This window comes from Talaromyces atroroseus (genome assembly GCF_001907595.1).
Source record: "Talaromyces atroroseus strain IBT 11181 chromosome Unknown scaffold_3, whole genome shotgun sequence".
Taxonomy (NCBI): Eukaryota; Fungi; Ascomycota; class Eurotiomycetes; order Eurotiales; family Trichocomaceae; genus Talaromyces; species Talaromyces atroroseus.
The window spans coordinates 1,716,272-1,738,197 of NW_017971435.1; the positions used below are offsets into that span (position 1 = coordinate 1,716,272).

A 21,926-nucleotide genomic window follows, 5' to 3' on the forward strand; every position below is an offset into this window, starting at 1 on the left:
CTGAATAGCGAACATAAATCATGACAACATCACACCTTCGCATCTAACTGAGAAACAATTGCAGACCCGTCTTTATCACAAACTCCTCCTGCACTAAAACATCCCTTCTCACCAGCACTGTTCGCTTGCCGTTCCAGATCTGTCGATGTTGTTGCATTGTCGACATCACCGTCAATGCCAACCCACCTCCTCCACGGCTTATAGCAAACAACACTCATTGTACCGACGATAACAAAACAGCCACAAATGCCACCTCCAATGGCATCATAATAATCATTTGCAATCTCAACTCCGTGCCAGAACGGACCTGTGAGACCCGTGACGTTCCATACTAAACTCAATACCTGCAGAATGCCGATGACGAGGGCTACCAGCACGGTTAGTGTTGTTAGGACGATGGAATAGTAAAGGAAGGCCACTGGGTCGCGCTGGTTGTCGTTGCCGTTGTTAGAGTTGGTAATATCAGTATTTTGTGGGCTGGGGCATTGTTGGTTGCCATTCTCGTCACTGATGCCCGGTGGAGAGGACTCTGTCAGGAACTGGCCTGAGACTTGTTCTGTCTCAGGGGCTGGTCCTGCCTGTGTCTCTACTGCTGGGGTCGAGGGTAGGAAGTTTGCGGCGGGTTGGACATAGAGAGACAGCATCAAAGCACCGTCCGTTGTGTCAATGAGACACATTCCGGCTGTAGAGATACTCCGTTAAAAGGGGATCAAGAGAGAAATCGAAATTGTAACGGGGCAAGGATATAGTTACCAGTGAAGAGAATGGGGAAAATGAGAATCACCCAAAAGTTTGACTGGCGACTCGCCTCTACAGACGATATTCCAAGCAGGGCGATTTCGGAGGATGTATCAAATCCCAATCCAAACAGGACTCCAAGAGGATACATCTTCCAAGGTCTTTGTTTGGTTAGCAATTTCATCATCAATTTTCATAAAGATGGAGTAAGAAAGCATACCTATCAATAAGCACAAACAACTTCCTAAGAATCGAAAACAAAAACCCACCTCCTTCAATCTTCCAGATATCGTTCTCGCTCTCACCTTGAACTAGCGCACCCTCATCACCATCGATGCCTCCGTCTCCTTGCTGCTGACGAAGGCGGTGGCGATAGAAAGGCAGCACTCTACGCATCTGTTGCACGAGTTTGTACAAAATGTACGCATTCATCAGGCCCAGCAAAATCAGAACCGAGGCGCTGACGGCTGTCCCTATTATCCCGCCTACAGTGCTGAAGCCGTTGAATCGACTCGAGACGGCTGCTGCGGTGGCTGCAACCACGATAGAGGTTATTATGACGATGCTAGACAAGTTAGGGGATGAACTTCTTGCAGTCTCGTGCAGGATGGATAGTTATAGTAAAATGGCTTACGTGGAATGCCCGAGGGAAAAGAATGTCCCTACAGTGACTGGCCGTTGGCCACCTGCTAACAGACGTCGAGTCATGAGGTCAATTGCCTAGAAGACCCTCGGTTAGCTAGAGGTATTGAAAAGCAGAAGAAAACATACGGATATATGATCTGCATCGAGGGCATGGCGCAGGCCCAGCGAATACGATATAGCAGCGGTTGAGACCAATGAGCTAGACACAGATCGTGTTAGACCTCCTTGACACAGCTTTCATAGCCCGAAAATAGGCTGGATATTCTAGCAAGTGTATATAACTCACGGATAGAAATGCTATCATAAGTCTCAGTCAAAGTCACACAGCGTTGGAAAACAGAGGAGAAGAGAGACAAACCAGCACAACACCGCAGGCAGCCCAAACGAGTAAATTGATAAACGCTATGAGCGATATAATCCCAAGTGCTGGGAGAGGAACCTTCTTGATGGCGGGGATTCGTGCATGAAGCGTCTCAGCACGAAGGACGAATTTCCGCTTGAATGATGACAAGCGCGTTGCTGCTTTTGTCAACATGATGGCTGTTAAGTGTTTCTACTTTAGAGTAGCAGATGGCATTGGTTCTCTCCAAGAAAATAAAGAAGGCGAGTTTAAAGTGTGGTTCGTGGTGGAGGTTAACCGAACACGGCCGGAGCGGGGGAGATTCTGATTTGGAAATTCTTGGATTTGAAATAGACATAGAAGAAGAACAAGAGAACCGTCGTATATAAAATCAAAATAATAATCAAAGAGTATCTAGTATATAGATAGATATATTGGCCAGTTGACTTGCGCACAGATCGAAGAAACATTGGTTATCCCGCCGCTCTCATTGGCCAGTCCCGTTTGTATAGCATCAAACAATCCAGATATCTCAGAAGAAATATGTCAAACAGACACCTTTTTCTCTTTCTCGTTCTTCTTCTCTTTCTTCCTATCCCGCCGTCTCTTGAACATAGACATGGCCGCTATCTTTGCTGCTTCGAGTGTCATCGGCGCGCTTCTATGGAGCAGCAGCCGCCAAAAGACAACCACCAACAGCGTGGATGGAATGGTTACCACCCAGTATAACCACATCTGCTTCGAGGCCTGCAGACCTTCCTCGCCAAAAGTGAAAAAGGTAGTGCTGAAGAATGACTTTGCAGGAGTTAGTCAGTCGGCAGATCGGGTATATAGGAAAGAGAGGCCAAAAAAAGAACTCAACTGATATAAATGCAGCCGGTAAAAAGGTCATGGTTAGAAATGCAATTGCCTTCATAACTCTGTTGTCTTGCTGGGCAATCCGATTGTATGCCTGATACATATCCTAGTGAGTAGGTGCTCTTGTTCTCTTGAAAAGAAATGGACGAGTGGACATACAACAGTAATCTCACTCGTCAATCGCGAATGATTCGATATCGACCGTTCTCTCAGACTCCTGAGCATCTGAATCTGGAAATTCAAATACTCATGTGCTTGCTCGCGGTACTCCTTTGCGAAACCACATTGGTTGTGCATATAAGTCTGCTGTTCTCTTAACATCTCGAAATTCTGGATTGTGACCAGCAGAACCTCGGAGACGTGGATTGAGTGCCGAGATATTTCGTGCATGGCCTCAAAATCTGGCTGGGACTCGGGACGTTTCTGCTCTTCGTATCAGATACACCATTTACACATATAATAAATGGGTAGGGAGGGAAAGGGCAACAGACCTTTTCAATTACGCGAATCGGGTGCCTAATAGCCCATACAGACTCATCGTTCCATTCAACAACTTGATCTAACAGAGGAGCATGCATGGAGAACGGATCATTGAAATAGTCCACGCCTGAGCTCCGCAACATATGGCTTTCACCACCACCGGTGCCCTGGCCTCGGAGAGCATCCAGCATTCTCAGAGGGAAGTGGTCTGGCGTGTCAACACATAGAACTTGGTGGGTTTTTTGGGCGCAATCCCATCGAGTTAAGAAAGTCATTTCGTTCCATTTGTAGTCTTTGCCATTGGGTAGGGCTTCTTCGAGGATCATTTTCACGAGACATCGCATCCATGTACCTGTACATTGGGTCAGGTTTCATCTTTGGAGAACGGATGAAAGAGAGAAACAGACTGTAATTTCTCAGTCTCTCATTCTCGTCATATTTACTGCGAGATCCAAAATATCCATTAATCTCAGTGCACATCTTGGTCGCCAGAACAGGCGGGGCATCAAAATGGCGGAGAATCGGCAATCGCTCCTGTGTACTTTCAGGATAGATTTCGACTGGTAGGAATCTAATTCCACATTAGATATGCCTCTCAATATAGGTTTGCGGGTATAGTTGAATAACATACACATAACAGCGCCTTGGCAGCTTTTCGAACTGATTACATGCGCAATTAGCAGAGGCCGGGTTTAGGGCTACAGAACCAACTCACATTCAAATCGAACCGTTTTTCCAAGTGCCATGTTTCGGAAGCTTTTGTTTTAGGGTTAGGTAATGCATTACCGGTCAGTTGTATTGATAATCAGTCCATCCTTACTGTGATATAGAACCGTGGCTTGTAAACGTCGCGCAGTTGGCATTATTCAGTGGGTGAGCCGCATACAAACCAGTGCCCATTCAACATATATATATATATATATAAGCACTTGTAGATATTGCAAGCTAACCAAATAAAGAAGAATTGGCATCTAGATTCAACGCGAAAAAAAAAAGAACGATTTAAACAAAGAAGACGCACCGGCAGGAATGTGGCTAGTTTATACCTAAGCGCCGACTAACAACTAAGCTGCATATGCACGCTTAGGCCACATCACAACTTGTCAAGCCGGCCTGTACGTATCAACTGGTATAGTGGTTTTCGAGTGACTCCGGTGCCAGTATAGTCTGTTTTTTTGTGGATATAGAGAGACAGGCACCCGTCGAGTTGATTATCGGGCTGACTTCTTATAGCCGGTTAGGGGCTATGTGCTACTTACTGTACATAATGCCATGATTGACTCGATATTGGAGTTTCGCAAATCACTAGTTATGCTGTCTTAAAATAGATTCGGTTGGCTATGTGAAACGAAACAATGTGGGTTCCCTTTGGTCTAGTAACACAGCGTGCATATCTATGTATTCACCAGGCTATCTTCGCCCATGGTCTCACCATCCTCACAAGACAGTGCATATATGCATGCAGCCTGATTACCTGGATTATTCAAAGCCAGTAATGGTACAACCTTGGAACCGAGTATCAGGATCCCTTGCTGGCCGAGAAAGACTGGTGGTAACCTTGGAAATGCTTGTGACCGCGCGTCTATATTAAAAGAGATTTATTAGAAATATGTTGGATGTTTGCGCAGATTGATAATCGGAGATTTATTTCCGACTCGCTCGTGGCTTTACAACTTTACTATTCTACTATTGAAACGTTCATGAATAGAAATTATTATTTTTATTTCCATCAATTTGTGACAAGAGTCACGAGGCCAGCCTGGGAGGCCTCAGGCAGTGAGCCTATGTATATACATAGTATTGACTACTACTAATAGATAGCAGGTACATGCCAACAGAAACGTAACCACAGTAACAACTGATAATTTGCCTTTTGGGCACCAGGATTACCGCTGAACTGTCCGTGCAAGTGTTGCAAATCATGCAATCATCTTCTCGGCGGCCTCTTTGGTCAAGCTCGAACATTCGAGCGACGTCTTTGAGGGACTAGCTGCTATAGCTTGCTTGCTTTCACAAGAGGAGGGAGTAAAAGTAATATTCATTCTTTTCCTTCCCGAAGAAATCAACCCACCACCGCCACAGCAGGAGGATTGGGAACCCACATCGTAACAGTGGGCTTGTTCTGATAGAAATCAGGTCCAATCAGAATGTTCCACTCATTTCGAGTAATGGGAGTTACATCCGAAGCTGACACTGGAGTCTTTGCTCCGCGTCTAGGTGTGCCTGCGCGTGAGGGAGCACGAGAGGGGATGTGACCATGGCCATAATGAATATGACTGTTCCGGACTGAAGGGGGTCCCATGGCTGAGCGGCGGACTCGTGTGATGCTGGCGGATGTGCGGATAGCCGGTAGCTTGCGGGCAGCTTCCTTGCGGACGGCGTCTTTACGGGCAGTCTCTTTGCGAGCCAGTTCTTTCTTCAGAGCAGGGAGCGCGGGTGAGGATTTCGGTGTGTTAAGGATAATTCCTTCTTGCTCGTAACGAGACTTGTACTCAGAGGCAACCTTGTTAAGAAGGCCGTCAGCCACATCAAGGTGCTCGTATGCACGCTTGAAGAAGCCGAAACTGAATGGCCGGCCCTGGCAGCTGGTAATAGTCTGGTGTAGCAGGTGAACGCAGGATGAAATGCATTTGTTTTCGTCGTGGTTGAAGTTTCCAGCTGCCTGAGCAGTGGTAAGCACACAGAGCCGTCGCTTCAGCGTGTAGATGCGATCGACGTTGAGGACTGTGAGTCCCTCCTGCGTGAAGAGGATCTCGTTCTGTCGAATGGATTGGCCGATAAGGTATTCGTTTTGAGCCTGTTGGCGAGAGTATTGGTCTAGAGCATCGGTCCAGCCCTGACCAAGCGAGAACTTTTTAGCGCCCTTTTCGACGATCTTGTAGAATATTTTATATGATTGCGGATCCAGTTTCGTCACTGGGATCACGATGAGATCGGCTGGCTGACCGGTTGGTGTTGGTCGGCCGCGTCCGAGCAGTAATGTGACATGTAGTGTTTTTTGCTGTAGTTTTTCTGAGATATATTCAAGAGCTGGGAGAGTTGAAGATGTGAGGACGTCGGAGTCGAAGTTGAAGTCTGGGCTGAGGGGAGGAGAGATCATATCGGAGGTGATGGTGCGGGGAGAGGAAAGAGCGAGTCGAAGACCGGCAACCATTTTGAGTTGCTATCTTTGATCTGTTTATATTATAAAATGCGTATTGATTGCTTGATTGTGATCAAACAAGAACAGAGAATTCCACGAGGAAATGCACCCTAGATATAGACAATCCTGCCCATCATCTGCACATGCCAAACAGGCTTAGCGCGATGTGACAGTGTGAAGTTCCACTCTTTTACCCGCATGGCCCCATTTTAGCTCCAAATCCACCAGAGCTATCAACAGCCAATCAAATAGATTAAACCAAAGATCCCTTCCAGAACGGGCTAAGGGGGCATCGATTAGCTTCTAAGAATGACAGCAAATTCTACGACGAAGCACAACCATTGGTGGCCATGGCCCCCCGAGTTAATATAACTTAATATCGGCTATCGCCCGTGCCTGGACCAATCCGCTTGTCAATCACTGTGCATCGGTGCCATGGCTGCATAAATTTGCGAGATATCACGGTTATAAATAGACACTCGTTGCTATTTTGGTTGCTGTCATGCGTTCTGGTTGGCTAGTCGAGAGATTTATTAGCAGTCATTCTGTTCTATTTTTGCGCGCATTTCTGTACAAAAATAGAACCTTGATCAACTAACTAATCGATCTACCGGCAGTCCCTGAAGGTTATCCAGTAACTGCCAAACTCTTGTTAATAGTTGCTAATGCACTATAATTGCAGATAATTTCAGTTAAATGCATGACTCGAGTCACACATCCTACGAGATTACTCTCCTCCAAGTCACTGTTAGCACAACTGTGCTCGAGGTAGAATCTCCAATAAGAGCGATACGACAGTTGCGTGGCGCGATAATATCGCCATAGGCACATTGCACAAGTTACGCTGATATCCAATCGATTCTTCCCTTCAATAATATCGAGTCAAGACTGTGTGATATATACTGCTACTATATACCGACTGATGCCCAAGGCTAAACTCGAAAAGCGAAAAGGGGGAGATAAACAAGTCTATCAGAGCCCAAGGAGAGGAGAATCAAGTCTAGATGTCAATGTTCGATGAGCAATTAATCTATTCTATCACGAAGGAACATGCTGGTCGCCTAGGAAGCTTCAGTGGCGCTAGCGGGGTAGGTATGCCGGCGGCTACACAGTCAATCAGATTCACCAAATAGGCTTTTTTCACACTGGCTTGTCATGTCTTGCATGAACAAAACCAATAAAACCCGAATTATTGGGTATTAGTTCATGTGTTCTGGGGGATAGATAAGCCAGTCTTCCAGAAGACTGGTTGCACGGGGCCCGAGGCTGTCCATCACTAGAGAACTTATGCAGCCGAGCTAAGTTGCATTAGGTATTCCATATCCAATCAATTAGACATAGCTAACCGGCACGGACTTTTAATATGTAATGGCGGATATGCCCACGACTCGCATTGTTCTTATCTCTTCGGTCCGAGGATGAGTAGTCTATAAGTGCAGCTGTTACGAGACTTTTAGTTCAGGACAATCTATCATTGACTGACTCGTTCGAACCCCGAGAAGTCTACCTTTTCCAGGCGGGTGACCAGTGTGTCTTCGCATTTGTACTGTACCCACAGGAAGAACAACACCCAAAATCAAGGCCGCACCCCCAATGGCCAGGTTGATGTAGGAAACCCATCTTCAGAACGAATCGGCGACAATTACACCCTCGATGATAGCTCCAATCCCTAATGTCCCGGAAAGGTGGTCATCACGTGAGAGCTGGGAGAGTGGTGATCAGCAACATTGGGCATTGTTTATTATACATCACTGGCGGCTCAAAATCAGTATGTGTGAAGCAATTGAAATTCCAAGGTTTGATCTATTACCTAGATATACCTAGGTATTTCTAAGTCTTATATACTAATCATTCGAAAAGGAACGAGTCCGAAGCCTACTGGCACTTCCATGTGGACAATATTCGTTTCACACAAAGATCACAAACTAGCCCTAACCTCATGGCCTGCAATAAAGGAGCCCACCTTGATATCCAACGGTTCAGCTAGAAATTCTGAAAATTTTCCCGCAAAGGCCTGGAAATGGGCCGAAGCTGTGTGAGCCTTGAAAGCCTCCTCTGTCGTATATCTATGTTGAGCACAACATATTAGCTAGCCATCCATTAACCCGGCAACTTCCAAGTGCATACTTCTCCACAAAGATGATCTGGTCTAGGCCCTTTGCGTTCTTGGTTTGGATGCAGTAATACCGCAAAATATCCGGCTCGGTGTTGTGAACGACTTCAGTGATTTTCTTGACTTCCTCTAGGAGCTAGATAACATGATCAGATGCATCATTCCATGTTTTGAACTTTAATCTGCAGGCTAGACTTACCTTCTCAAGTTGGCCCTCTTTGACTGTGGCGATGGCCACCAGATGGACGTATTGTTGGGACATTTTAGCTCTTTTTATTGGCCAAAAAAAAAGGAAAAATTATGTTGACGAACGATACTGGCATAAATCATCAACCCAAGGAAAGATACATGGCTTCTTATAGCGTCACCGCAGACCCGAATACACCCGATCAATCAACAAGACTACATCGTCATGTAGAAAGCTGACGAAAATGTTCTAGTTAACTTAGTTATACCACAATTACTAATGAGTTGGCCGTCAGATCGGCATTTGCGGGAAGTCTAACCGACTTTGTTCAGATGGTAATTAGGTAATCCATATTCCTGCGCTGAGTGGTGTTGCCTAGACAGGACTAGCTGAATATCATCTCTTGATCAAATATTTGTATTATTTGTTGGCAGTGGAAACATCTGGTCAATCAACTGACGGTGTTCAAGATCATGCTGGACATCGCAACTTGACTACGTCTCGCCATGGACTCTACCGAATCCTCCTGTCCTGCGCGCCACTAGAAGTACTGCTACTACCACCACCGATAGCAGCAGTAGAGTTCTTCAAATCCCTCTTCCACGCAAGGACCACCATCCTAATCTCCAGCAACTCTTTATTTAGGCTATGATTCCGACTCTGCAAAACCCCGATTTTCTTATTCTCCACTCTTAGCGCATTCACCCTCGACTCAAGGTCGGCGACATCCACCTCGAGACCTCGCTGGCGAATCCGAGAGCGGTCGAGGGTTCGCCGCAGCACCTCTACACTGACCTCGCTGTAGTCTTGCATGAATTTCTGAATATCGTTTTCTTTCCTTTCTCCGCTCGTTGTTTTATTATTATTAGTAGTAGTAGTATTGCTGCCAATGCTACATCCGTGCCCGCATAGTAGAGTGTCCGCATGCAGGACTATGGTTGATAGAACGACTTCTTTGAGTTCGTTATAATTCCCCGTTTCGTTGTCGAAGATCTCGCGAGCCGCGGACACAAAACCTCGTGTCCACCAGTGGCTATAAGCCCAGTTTGAGAATCGTGTTCGCGCGAGATTTTTTAGTGGGTAGATCAGGTATTTGTCCGCGATGGCGTAGACATAAAGAGACTTGGGAGGTTCGGAAGGTGCATAATGAGTACTTCTATTGCCCTCCTCCACCTCTTCTTCCTCTTCTTCCCCCTCGTTGTCATTCCGTGCTGTGGTTATCACTGCTGCTGAGTCGGATAATGGCAATGCGTGTCTAAATTCGTCCTCTTCCTCGTCGCCTGTTGTTGTTTCGTAATGCTGCCTGATACGCTTAATGCCGTTATCGCAACATCCATAATTCCAGTCCTCGGCGTCATCGTAGCGATGCGTATACAGATACTTGATCATGTACTGCACGATCTCAGGATCATCATCCGTCAACGTCATTGAATTGGTTGACGCTTCCTATTGAATAATGTTAGCGCATATACTCATTCTAGGGTAATGAAAGCATACAATAAACCGTCCCCGACAAGCAGCCTCAAAAATCTCCGACTGCGGACAAATCACCGCTCGATGAACGTGGAATTCACGCACAGAACCCTTGACTCGGATCGTAAAGTCTGAATACTCGCCTGATCGGTATATGCCCCAGACCAGCGAGCGGAAAAAGTAGGGCCCTTCGTTGGAAAGTGCCAGGCGATGGCGGCTCTGATAGATTGAATTCCGGCGATGATGGTAATGTGAGGAGCTAAGGTTAGATGAGTTGCTTGTAGAGATAGGCACCATTTTGCCCTTTTTATCATATATATATAAATATATAAATATATATATATTTTGTTGGATTCCAAGGTTGTGGTTGTTGTTGTTATTGCTGTAGAAGACCTAGCTTCCATGCAAAGTTATTTTCTTGTATTCGTAGGAAACGGTCGAGATCAAGGACAATACACGATCTGTGAACTTGACAGTTGACACTTGAATATGCCATCGTTTCTTACAGTTGTCTGGTAAGGTACACCCAGAGATTCGGGGTGATGCTGTCATCGCCGGAAACGGATGCCGGTCGTAACCCTAACCTACAAACATCGCGGAGGAATGCTGCATAATACTGATACAATAACATCAGGCAAAGCGATCATTATATTTACTGCCGAATGTAGAATCAAATATTCTACGATGTTGCCAATTTCCTTGATAGGAAGTTTGTATCGTAGTTCTTCTAAACGATCCATTTGGCTTGAAACGAGGGAATCTGCACCCAGCTTTGTCAACTCCATAATCGAAATTTCATGTTCTTGATCGTTCTAGATTAGGTATTCATTTTATACAAAGTCTAGTCAGTCGCTAATATTGTGAATCTCTACTGGACTTCTTAGACAAGTAAGTATTCCAGACACTGAAGGCGAAAATTATCCTTTACATAAAGCGAACGTAGGTAACAGCAAGATGAAAATGTGACGCTGAAACTAGATAATTAGATGGTATCAAGATAAATGGTCTTCCCAAACGCCATACAACAGTCATAAGCCGAATGATTTAATTACACAAATTATATGTACGATATCGTACTTTACCACAAGCCCCAACCCTCGTCTTCATATTCATTATCCTGTACTGCCGAGAAATAATCCGGTTCATCATCCAGCTCTTCCTCCTCATCCACGTCGGAGAAATAATGATCAAATGTATGAGTATGGCTGGTGTCTGTCGACGGAGATTCGGAGTCGGTGATAAAATCCCATTCAGTATCACTCGCGCTTTCTCCCAACAGGAAATGGCCCAACACCAAGATCGAATTGAACAGTTCGCGACCTGTGGGGACAATATGTTCGGGAGGCAAAAGGAATCCGTACATTCCCTTGTCGCGTAACTTGATCTGGTATGAGAATTTGGCATGAACCTGGTGGTAAAACCAGTCCAGGGCACTGCCGCCGGTACTTTCCACGTTAGCGGAAACACGTCGGCCTTGCCTGTCGTTGGTCGTCACGACTCCTTCGCAAGCAGACCTGACCATATAATTTTCTTGATTAGTCACTCTGATTGCCTTAGCAAGTCCGAAAGCCAATTCCTCAAGATTTTCCAACGTGGGTGGCACAGTAGAGCAGGAATATGAGAAGGGATACAGGATTTGCTGGGAATAGGCGTGGAGATCCAGAAAGCCGACGAAATCGGCACTGCTGCTTTGCGTTTGGTTGTACGCCCATTCTGCGATAGACCTCGCTTCCACGCTTTCAAAGGCTTTGCTGCCAGCATAGCTCTCGGAGCAGGGATTGGCTCGGCCTCCTTCACCGTTCCACTCGTAGCCCCAAGACCGATCGAGGTCAATTCCTGGACAGAAAGAGAGGCCCGTTGGCTGTCTGTTTTTGCGCCATAGCCGATCCATCTCCCATGAATATATATAGCCATCAGGGTTGATGGTAGGCACAAGAACCCAATCAAAATCTTCTAGTAACCTGGTTATGGGCGCGGAACTACCAAACTCGGTAATCAATTGAAACGCAATGTAGGCCACCGTGGAAGTGCCTATCCATTCACGCGCGTGTGAACCGCCGACAATCATCACCGTTTTGCGGGCCTGATTGTGTTCAGCGTCGGACGAGCGCACGCCCAGTCGAATAGCCGGAATACCTCGACCCTCGTAGGTATACCCAACATTGATCAATTCTGAGTGGGATGGGAACATGGACACAAGTAGTTTCATCCACTGAAGGATAACGGGGAATGGCTGGTAGTCATGGAAGAATAGATCGTCGGCATCCAATGGTCGAGGAGAAGTATGACTAGAAAAGGCGCGCTCAAAGTCATGGTGCCGGAAACCACGAGCCGAATGCTGCGATGCGTAGATCGCCTTAGGAAGGTCTTCGATGAGCAGGGTATGAGATTTCTGAAGTGACTGGGGAAGTAGACCTAGCAACGATGGGACCTAATGATAGATGAAAAGGTGTGTGAGTTGGCGAGTGGCGATGAACAAGCGGGGGAGGCTCTACTCACGACTTCCTTTGCCAGTCGAATATCTACGTGTTCGTCGGTTGAATCCCAGACATCTAAAAAAAGAATATCTATTGCTTCTGATAGAGCCTCCACTTCATCTGCGCGACGGACTTCGAAGCGTACCACAATGTCGCTTCCGTATCGACTCCATGACTTCTCCGGCTGAGGGCGTGGGCCTGGCTTGTTCAGGGACTGTTGCCCTCTGTCAATACCCCATACCCGTTCGATAACTGAGTCCCGTAGCCATGTGAACGGCCCTCGCGAGGCGGCGCATTGGGTCTGAGCGTGTGAGGCGAAATGTACAGGCTCGAAGGGCCCTAACGACGGAGGATGCGTGATGCCGGTCCCGGCAGGAACAGCAGCTGCTTCTTGTTGGAAGGCAAGGAGCACGAAGCACAAGGCGGCGAAGACATGCATTCTGTGAGAGAGCGTTAACTCGATAGCGACGCCACGAAGGCAGTCCCAGGAGGTGTTGAAGAGAATGATTTCATGGCGGCCTAACTAGCTAACTTGAGCACTAACCAAATCATGTACGGCAGACGACAAAGCCGAACTGTAGTTGCATGGTTGGCTCTATGGTCTGCTGTACACCGCATCTTATCAATCCGACGATGCCGAATTCGATCAAACTCAGGAGTTGCCGAAAGGAGAATCGGAGTTGCTCAGCGAAAGTTGACCAAACGTCCCAAAGGAGCATGTTCTCTTCCAGCACACTCGCATATAAGAGCAGTCGCGGTCGACAACATGGAGGCTTCTGGTTACGTTCTTCGGCAGATATCTCTGTTTCTGCCTCCCACTACCACCTCACTACTGACTGGCCACCACTACCGTCATGTCCGGAGAGAAGCAGGGCGTGCTCGAAAGTCAATTTTCGCGTCGCTTAGACGAACCAATTCCTATCACAGCCGGGGATGCCGAGAATGGTGAAAGGATTCGAGACCCTCGCTGGCTGCTCATCTGCATTGCCGTCTTCTCGGCCAACCTGCTCTATGGCTTAGACAATACCGTCGTGGCGGACATCCAGGCCGCCATAGCAGGCACGTTCGACGAGTACTCTCAGCTGGGCTGGCTCGGTGTGGGCTTTACCTTAGGGTCGGTGTGTTTTATTCTCCCGCTGGGAAAAGCCTACGCCATCTTCGATACGAAATGGCTCTTTCTCGGCTGTTTGACCATGTTTGCCGCCGGCAGTGCGCTTTGTGGAGCAGCCCCCAATATGAACGCCATCATTGTCGGGCGTGTGTGGGCAGGAGCTGGTGGCGCGGGCATGTATCTGGGGTAAGTGTGTGTGTCTCGTGAAGTGAACAGCAGGAAGAGGGAGACTAACCATCATGGCCTAGCAACCTGAATCTGATCACCATCCTGACCACCCCCAAAGAACAGCCCATGTATGTGGCACTGATCGGATTGATATATGGCATCGGCTGTATCCTAGGTCCCATCATCGGAGGCGCCTTCTCCGATAGTTCGGCCTCCTGGCGATGGGTACGTGGGGCCCCTTGTTCTCGTCTCTCCTCCGACTGTGCTTACCAAGAGGACAGGCATTTTATCTCAATTTGGTCATCTTTGGCGTCATGTCGCCCATATATATCTTTATGCTGCCCTCCTTGCCGCGTCCAGCGGGTAAAGGCCGCAGCTTCATTAAAAAGCTCGTGAAGTTGGACTGGGTGGGCATGGTCCTGTCTGCGGGTATGCATGTCGCCATCATTTTGTTCATCGTCTTTGGCGGAGTCGAATGGCCTTGGACGGATGGGCGTAATATTGCGTTATACGTTGTCTCTGCCGTCTGCATCGTTGCCTTCGCGCTTAGCCAGTACTACTGTGTCGGGACCAACTCAAACGAGCGATTGTTCCCTGGTGAGTTCTTGCAGGACCTCACGATGGTTGTCCTCTACGTCCTGGAGGCCTGTGGTGGTGCCGCCCTCTTTGTGGCGGTCTACTATATCCCACTCTACTTCCAGTTCGTTCACGGTGACTCCGGCATCATGTCGGCGGTGCGGTTATTGCCTTTTATCTGCTTCTACGTGACGGCGATTCTGCTGTGCGGGTGGCTCATGCCCAAGACCGGTTACTTTATTCTCTGGTACCTGGGGAGTGGCATTTTTATGCTTATTGGGTCCGTGTTGATGTACACCGTGCGCGTCGACACCAGTGCCGCCAACGTCTACGGGTACACCATCCTGATGGGTCTGGGGATGGCCACCACGCAGGCTGCCTACGCGGTGGGACCAAATCTCGTGACCCCTGACCGCGTGGCCGAGTGCATTCAGTTCCTGAACATCGGACAGGGTCAGAGTCAGTTGCTGGGATTGGCCATCGCAAGTGCCATTTTCCAGAGCAAGACTGTCAGTGGGCTCTCCGCCCTGTTGGAGGGCAAGGGTTATTCGCGGGCGGATATCGAAAGTGCCATTGCCGGCGCCCAGAGTACCCTGATGGATCAGCTGCCCCGGGCCTTGAAAGTGAAAGCCCTCTCGGTGATTGTAAATGCGATCGATGATGTCTACGTGATGGCGATCGCAGCGGGTGCCCTCTACGTGCTTGCGTCCTGCATCCTGCCTCGCCGTCGGTTCTAGAATGAGCAGACCTCAGGACGGGTTGTTTGATTCGTGTATAAAATGGGTTTGCTTCCTATGAAAGTCTGCGCACAGAGACATTCTATCTTGCTAACTTCACCTTGGCAATGAAAGTTGGCGATCCTGAGGTCCCAAAAGACTATCCACCTACACATTTTTGTTCACCAGGTCGCCTTCATAAGGAAGTATCAAGTCCCGTCTGCGACATCTGGAGCTATATGATCCTCTTTGGGGGGCTTTACCTAGGCCATTTGCCTTTTTGCTTTGCGTTTCAGGGTGGGATAATCAGTTGTTTTGATTGGGACCACTGCCTAAGCGATGGAAGGGTCTTTACACTCACGCCGAACCCCTTGATTCTTGGTACGATCAAGAGAGAGTGCCTGATCCACGTCATGACCTTGCATCGGTCATTGAATACCTTCGTCCTGACGCTGATCCAGCTGAGAAAAAACACGTACTCTCCATCATGCAGAAAGTGTTTATTTACGACCCGGAGAAAACGGCAACGCAGCTTTTGCAGGATCCTTCGTTCAGAGCCATCATGGAAAAATATGGTTGTTGATGCTGCCAGCTTCCCTGGAGAGAACACCTCTTTATGCAAGTTGTTCTATTATCGTAGCGAAACCCGGCGCTTTTGTGTTTATTTTACTAGTAGCAGCTTCTTGATGCATCATAAACATTTCGTCCAAAAATATAGGAGTATACTAATGCCGGGTTTTTGCGTCATAAGCACGTTTCTCTGTCCGTATATATCAATTTTGTTTAATTAGGGAGCATAAGTTATCATCATTCACAAATTGTTATGTATGAGGGTAGCACCGGGTAGTTAAGGGCCTAAGGCAGGCTGGGCTGGGCTGGGCTGGCCACTAACTTGGAACTTGGTAACTACCACTTCCTAAACCATCAACACCAGCCTCGACAGCAAACCCCCCGCGAACCACTGGCTACCACCATTCCTGTGCGATCATTATTGCTGGAAGAAGCTTTCTAACACGGTAAGCATTCAAGGCCGAGTGTCCCGGATTCCACAACCACCGCCGACTACCTGGTGAGATGACCTAATCGTCCCTCCTAGCTCCCCTAACTACCAACACCTGGTTCTCTGAGCCATTTGATGTGCATTTTTTCGTCTTTGTCGCTTGCATTTTGCTTACTGGCTTTCCTGATCTTAGAGTCGCACTGCCTGCTCATATTCACCCCCCGCGAACGATTGCTGGCGTCCACATCGAGTCAGGGGAGAGAAGCACAACCCGCACCCTCCCGCCTCATCACATTCCCACCCCACGAAGGATTTCTCGAGGACCTCGTTAGTTTCAAGCGTTCTCTCATTCCTACCTACATCGAACGCCACTGCAGCCATGCAGAATTTATAAGGGAGCTGCTCAATCGACCCTGCGTCATTGCCCAAGCATGAGCGATCCGGAGCAAACCCATCGAATACAGATCACTTGTTTTCGCTATGCATAGACTCCGAGCTAGACTCGCCTCTCCGGATGGAAATGATAATAAGCGATACAGCTTGATATTTGCTCCTCAAGCGCGCCGCAGTGAACACGTTCCTCGTCCGCCGCCGTCACCTCAAATAGACCGGCGTCTATCGGACTCCGGTCCCCGTCCTAATCCAGACGGCCCAGGCTTAGATGACACGAAATCAGAGAAGCACGATATTTCCGAGCGTGATGATTCCAACCATGGCAGCGGCAATACCAATATGTCTGCTACTAGCACATCCGAGAAAAGTGCATCGATGAAAAGGAATCGGTTCAATGTGCTTCGCTTTCGTCATGCGTCTGACCCTCAGCTGTCAGCTTCATATGCGCAAGGCGAAATGGATGTACCGCCAGTGCCTCACGTCCCTCCACGTATGTCCTAATAACACAAAACACAAAGCATTCCTGACACCCTGCTAACATCAAGTTTCTTAAGCAACAATCATCACGACGGCGCCAACGAGCTCTAACCTGGAGAAGTCTGTGCGAAAAGGCAAGCTAAGGCTTCCACTTTCAAGAAAGCCGTCAAAAGAAGCAATAGGTCATGGTAATGCCAGCGGGCCTGGCCATGCGAAGACTCCAGTTTCTCAAGCTCTCGGCGGCCATTCCCGCCCCAGCCATGAAGAGCCCGGCCGACTCTCTACTTCTACCTACCAAAGCGGAACCACAATTAATCCGTCTGAGCAGGATGCACATGCCTCTGAATCGTCTAGATCAGAGCAGGGCTCAGTTGACAGAGGCGACGCTCCACATCCCACTAAACGACTACATATGCCTCGCCTAATGAAAAGCCGCGCCAACTTGTTCCCTGTGTCTGTCAAACTCCCTCCACCGGCCACTAGCGTTCCTCAAAGTGGTCGCCAGTCTCCAACTTCCAATGGCGGCCTTAGTGAAAGGACTTCAACGGATCCTATCACGCCAGAGGAAGATCATATCTCACCGCTACCATCCCCTACACAGTCTTCTGCCAAGTTATCGTCATCTCCAAAAGCCACCAATCAACCCTATCTCTTTCGTAAGGATTCTACTACTTCGGCTCGATCAGGACATTCGGCGTCATCGGCCAAGGGCCGCGTAAGACGGCGGGGGCGGTCATCGACCTTGAACTCCCTCATTGATGCCTCTCGCAATGGAGATGACTCTAATAATTCTTCATCCAATGTGCCATCCGGCCGTAATTCGACGTCTACGAATGGACGGAAGAGTTTTGGCGATATATTCAATTTAAGCAATCGACTACGACAAAACTCGGAGCTTTCGAGTCCTCGAGATGGCCACACCAGCCCTCGAGCTCCGGAAACCCCTCGCTCAGAATCCAAACTTGGTTCATCAGCGGCCTCCCGGAACATTACTATGTATCCAGAACGAGAAGAGGACGACACACCTGCGACCTATCTATCCAAACTTCAAGAGACGGTCTATAAAGGAGCGATCGGTACGATATTATCCAAATCCGACGATGAATTTTATAAGGTTGCCCTACGGAAGTTCATGAGAACTTTTGCTTTTTTTGGTGAGCCCATTGATATGGCAATCCGCAAACTACTCATGGAAGCGGAATTGCCAAAAGAAACCCAGCAAATCGACAGATTTTTGCAAGGATTTGCGGACCGTTACTATGAGTGTAACCCTGGAATTTTTGCTACTACAGGTACCTACTCTTATCTTACCTCTGTGAGGATAAAATGCTAATTTTTTGTGCTACATAGACCAAACATACTTCATAGCATTTTCTATTCTAATCTTGCACACCGACGTTTTCAACAAAAACAATAAAAGGAAGATGCAAAAGCAGGATTATGTCAAGAATTCACGCATTGATGGGGTTTCTGAAGATATTCTTGAATGCTTCTATGAAAATATCTCCTACACTCCATTCATCCATGTGGAAGATGAATTAAATATCAATGCCAGACAGGCTCCGAGGCGAAGAGCGCTCTTGAAAGTGGCAAGCACTGATCACCTAACAAGAGCGTCAACTCAGCCTGTTGACCCTTACGCCGTCATACTAGATGGCAAGTTAGATACCTTGCGACCAAGCTTGAAAGAAGTGATGAACATTGATGATCCATACAGCTTTCCTGATGCGGATGGGTTTAAAGATATTGAAGCTCTACATCAAGCCTTCTCCAGATCTGCTATCCTTCAAATTGTGTCAGCACGCTCTCGACCCGACGCTTTTATGACATCAACAAACATGGAAGACTCGGCTAACTCGCAACCCGGCTTGGTTGATATTAAGGTCGTCAAAGTTGGCCTACTATGGCGCAAAGACCCAAGAAAGAAGAGGGCTCGCTCACCATGGCAAGAATGGGGTGCTCTTCTAACATCGTCACAACTGTACTTCTTCCGCGATCTCTATTGGACTAAATCCCTGATGTCGCAGTATGAAAACCAGCACAGACGCGGGTCACGGTTGCCTGTTGTTTTTACACCTCCTATCACCGATTTCAAGCCGGATGCTATCATGTCAACTTCAGACGCAGTAGGACTTATTGATTCAAGTTATAAGAGGCACAAGCATGCTTTCCTCCTAGTCCGCCACAACGGGCTGGAAGAGGTCTTTCTTGCCAACTCGGATGCTGATATGAATGATTGGCTGGCAAAGTTGAATTATGCTGCAACATTCAGAAATACGGGCGTGTCCCTGAAAGCCACAGTTGGAGCTCGATATGAAGGTCAAAAACATCAGAACCTCCCACGTATCGATTCCAGCTTGTCAGAGTTATCAACATCACAGCTGCATTCTGAATCACAGCCTGCTGCCGCTGACAATGATGCCAAGGAATACGTTGACCCTCATCTTGCTGAGGAAATGTCTGCTGCACGCCAGGAATTAATGGCCAGAAGGATCTCTGAATTAGATGAAAAAATGCTTGATTATCAGAAACAGCTTGATGATCTTCTTCGGAACGCTAGACATCTTCAGCTGTTAACCCCGGTAAATACTAGGGCACGAGAACATGTCATTCTGGCTGCTGGCCGTATGGCTGCTAAACTCAGATGGGTGCGGTTGGATCTGTGGCGAACGAAATGCTACAGCCATTTCTTGTCATTGGATCTTGGTCTAGACCATAACTCGCCTCGCGATGCGCAGAAGCGAATCTCGCTGACGACCACCAAGCCAGCTTCCCCTAGGCCAAGTCATACATCTTTAGCAAGACTCGGTTCTGTCCACTCTGTCTCCACTATTTCTCCAGGAAATGAGAACAATCCTCTTAGTCCTACATCACCAGTTTCGTCGGAAGCACCTAATGGGCCAAACGAGTTCCTATCTCCTCTTTCAGCTGACCGCCCCCAGTTGAGTCTGAGCCCATCGATTATATCATCTGAGCCTCAAGATGAGAAACAGCAGGCTGTCTCGCCAATGTCTGATTTATCAGGTACCTTTCTCGGTAATGGTTCTTTTGAAGCACTGCACAGAGAACCGTCGGTTTTAAGCTCCGGAAGTTCGGCAATCCCAACAAATCCATCCAACGTCGAAGATGGTGAAGATCGTGTGCTTCGTGAAGCTGGAATCCTTGGTATTGATGGAGCTGTGGACTCGCCAAAACTTTCTGCTAGATCGGTGAACGAGTCAGAGACTTCTGAGAAGCAGAATGACGAAAAGCTGGAGTCCATTACTGGAGATCTTCGTAACATGCATCATCGTCGCAGTCTGCAACGAACCTTGAGAGATCCTTCTCACCACAAGCCAACTCATCAACGCAGTAAGAAAGGCAAAGACTCCTCATCGAGTACTCCTTTGGTGGACAATGGTAGTGGTAGCGGTGATAGCGAAGTTCTATCTAGGAACCATGCAAGCTTCACTCTGCATGGAAAGAAAGCCTCGGTTATTACATTTGGTTCAGAATGGCAGAACATCCCTCCCGAGGAAAGGTTGAAGTTGCGCAAGCCTGCAGCATCTGATGAGGCGAAAACATCCGAAACGAATCTGTCTAGCGACGCTCGCGGATCGATTAGTTCTGCATCGGTCCATAGTGGGCGACCGCAATCAATACGCAGTGCCAGCACAGCGACTGCACGAAGCTCTCGCTTTCCAGATAGCATGTCTGCAGGCAGCGGCATCCCCGAAATACCATCATTAGATGCCCCCGCAGAAGAGGAACAGCCACGGTCAGAGAATCACTCTAAACAGGATCAGGAAAACGGGAATAACGACAATGAGCTTTCAATCTTGGAAAACGCTTCCTCGACGCCGTCATCAGCCACTACTGCTACTACCACCAACGACAATTTCACCAGTCGAGAGACAGTTGAACAGATACCAGCAGCCCAAGAGAAGCCGCAACTCAACCCCCAGGAGCAAGCCGTGGGCGCGTGATGATCTATGTCGAGCGCCATTAGAATTATGACGATGACGACGATGATGTATTTTGTTTCCTTTTATTCTCTTCTTCTTTTCTCTTCTCTTTTACTCTTGATACCCCCCCCCCCCCCCCGCCATTCTCATAAAATCCGATTTCAACTCTACACCATTCTTTCTGTTCTTACCTTGATTTCGGTGCAAATGAATGTCTCTGTCTTGTCATATCATCATCAAGAAATTTGTTTTACATAGCGTTTTTTTTTTTTTTCTCCTCCTTTCGTGCTTTGGTCTGAATATGTCGTATTCTTTCTGCGCCCTTTTACTACGCCCAAAAAATAAAGCATTAGAGTTGATCCCTTGAGAATTGGAGACTTTCCTTTCTACTTTAGAAATCCGAGGTCAGAATTGCTGTTCAATCCGTCTTTAATTGTTAATGATTGGGTAAGGCTTTTGATAATGCTCATTTTCTGTGTAGATTATGTCTTATATGACGCTGCCAGAAATTTCAAAAGACAAACTGAGTGAATAGGAAGCTTAGGAAGGCGCATTCCAACAGAACTAATGACGGCTAAGTAGCCAAGAAGAAGATATGTGCAAGGCAGTGCGCAAAGAAGTCTAACGAGCGATGGTTTTATGGGCAAATTTCCTCTTTTGGCATTCATGAACGGTACCCACCGGCGCCGGGGGGTTGTAGCCAATCACAGCCAGGTGCGGCTCCTGATCTGGGACATGCATGATCTCCACTCTAGTAACTTGTAAGAAGTAATGAATACAACGTACGGCGTAGAGAATTGCAGACGGACTCGGCTTTCAGTGTTGGTTTTCACTAGGAAGGGCTCCTCCATGGATCTTCGCCGGTATTGTGCGCCCCACTTTTTCCCTTTTTAGACCCTGACACGTGATATTAATGCCTTTACATAGGACGAGTCTTTACCCACCTCGCCTCATCACCGACCCGTATCTCTACCCTCTCCAGCTCTTTGTTTGCTTGCTTTCTCAGAGCAACTTCGGATTATGGGCCTCAATCCCGCCGAGTAGCTAGTCGCTTTTTTTGGGAGTTGCTTCACTGTTTTGGGGGGGGG

At 47.7% G+C, this 21,926-nt stretch overlaps 7 protein-coding genes across 7 annotated transcripts, besides 1 other annotated feature; 2 read left to right on the forward strand and 5 right to left on the reverse strand.

The window, feature by feature from the left end:
* Positions 1-29: 29 nt before the first annotated feature.
* Positions 30-3,924, reverse strand: UA08_03621 (hypothetical protein; the record flags this gene model as incomplete). Its single annotated transcript, XM_020265941.1, has 14 exons — positions 30-682; positions 754-899; positions 959-1,303; positions 1,373-1,458; positions 1,510-1,582; positions 1,670-1,680; positions 1,742-1,936; positions 2,282-2,518; positions 2,741-3,004; positions 3,073-3,413; positions 3,469-3,632; positions 3,693-3,721; positions 3,777-3,817; positions 3,882-3,924. 14 exons carry the CDS (start codon positions 3,922-3,924, stop codon positions 30-32), a joined length of 2,628 nt encoding a protein of 875 aa, XP_020121330.1.
* Positions 3,925-5,123: 1,199 nt separating this feature from the next.
* Positions 5,124-6,215, reverse strand: UA08_03622 (hypothetical protein; the record flags this gene model as incomplete). The annotated part of the gene is made up of 1 exon (XM_020265942.1): positions 5,124-6,215. The coding sequence occupies one exon, from the start codon at positions 6,213-6,215 to the stop codon at positions 5,124-5,126; it is 1,092 nt and encodes a 363-aa protein (XP_020121054.1).
* A 1,906-nt stretch (positions 6,216-8,121) lies between these two features.
* UA08_03623 (hypothetical protein) lies at positions 8,122-8,578 on the reverse strand (the record flags this gene model as incomplete). Its single annotated transcript, XM_020265944.1, has 3 exons — positions 8,122-8,269; positions 8,331-8,452; positions 8,516-8,578. The coding sequence occupies 3 exons, from the start codon at positions 8,576-8,578 to the stop codon at positions 8,122-8,124; spliced, it is 333 nt and encodes a 110-aa protein (XP_020121329.1).
* Positions 8,579-9,016: 438 nt separating this feature from the next.
* UA08_03624 (hypothetical protein) lies at positions 9,017-10,273 on the reverse strand (the record flags this gene model as incomplete). The annotated part of the gene is made up of 2 exons (XM_020265945.1): positions 9,017-9,949; positions 10,001-10,273. 2 exons carry the CDS (start codon positions 10,271-10,273, stop codon positions 9,017-9,019), a joined length of 1,206 nt encoding a protein of 401 aa, XP_020121053.1.
* Positions 10,274-11,054: 781 nt separating this feature from the next.
* UA08_03625 (putative metallocarboxypeptidase ecm14) lies at positions 11,055-12,892 on the reverse strand (the record flags this gene model as incomplete). The annotated part of the gene is made up of 2 exons (XM_020265946.1): positions 11,055-12,407; positions 12,476-12,892. The coding sequence occupies 2 exons, from the start codon at positions 12,890-12,892 to the stop codon at positions 11,055-11,057; spliced, it is 1,770 nt and encodes a 589-aa protein (XP_020121639.1).
* A 415-nt stretch (positions 12,893-13,307) lies between these two features.
* On the forward strand, positions 13,308-15,045 carry UA08_03626 (hypothetical protein; the record flags this gene model as incomplete). Its single annotated transcript, XM_020265947.1, has 3 exons — positions 13,308-13,750; positions 13,813-13,957; positions 14,014-15,045. 3 exons carry the CDS (start codon positions 13,308-13,310, stop codon positions 15,043-15,045), a joined length of 1,620 nt encoding a protein of 539 aa, XP_020121047.1.
* Positions 15,046-16,504: 1,459 nt separating this feature from the next.
* On the forward strand, positions 16,505-20,859 carry UA08_03627 (hypothetical protein; the record flags this gene model as incomplete). The annotated part of the gene is made up of 3 exons (XM_020265948.1): positions 16,505-16,907; positions 16,972-18,186; positions 18,245-20,859. 3 exons carry the CDS (start codon positions 16,505-16,507, stop codon positions 20,857-20,859), a joined length of 4,233 nt encoding a protein of 1,410 aa, XP_020121311.1.
* A 427-nt stretch (positions 20,860-21,286) lies between these two features.
* Positions 21,287-21,340: a repeat region (Identified by RepeatMasker using a combination of RepBase library and repeat library created with RepeatScout).
* Positions 21,341-21,926: the final 586 nt, after the last annotated feature.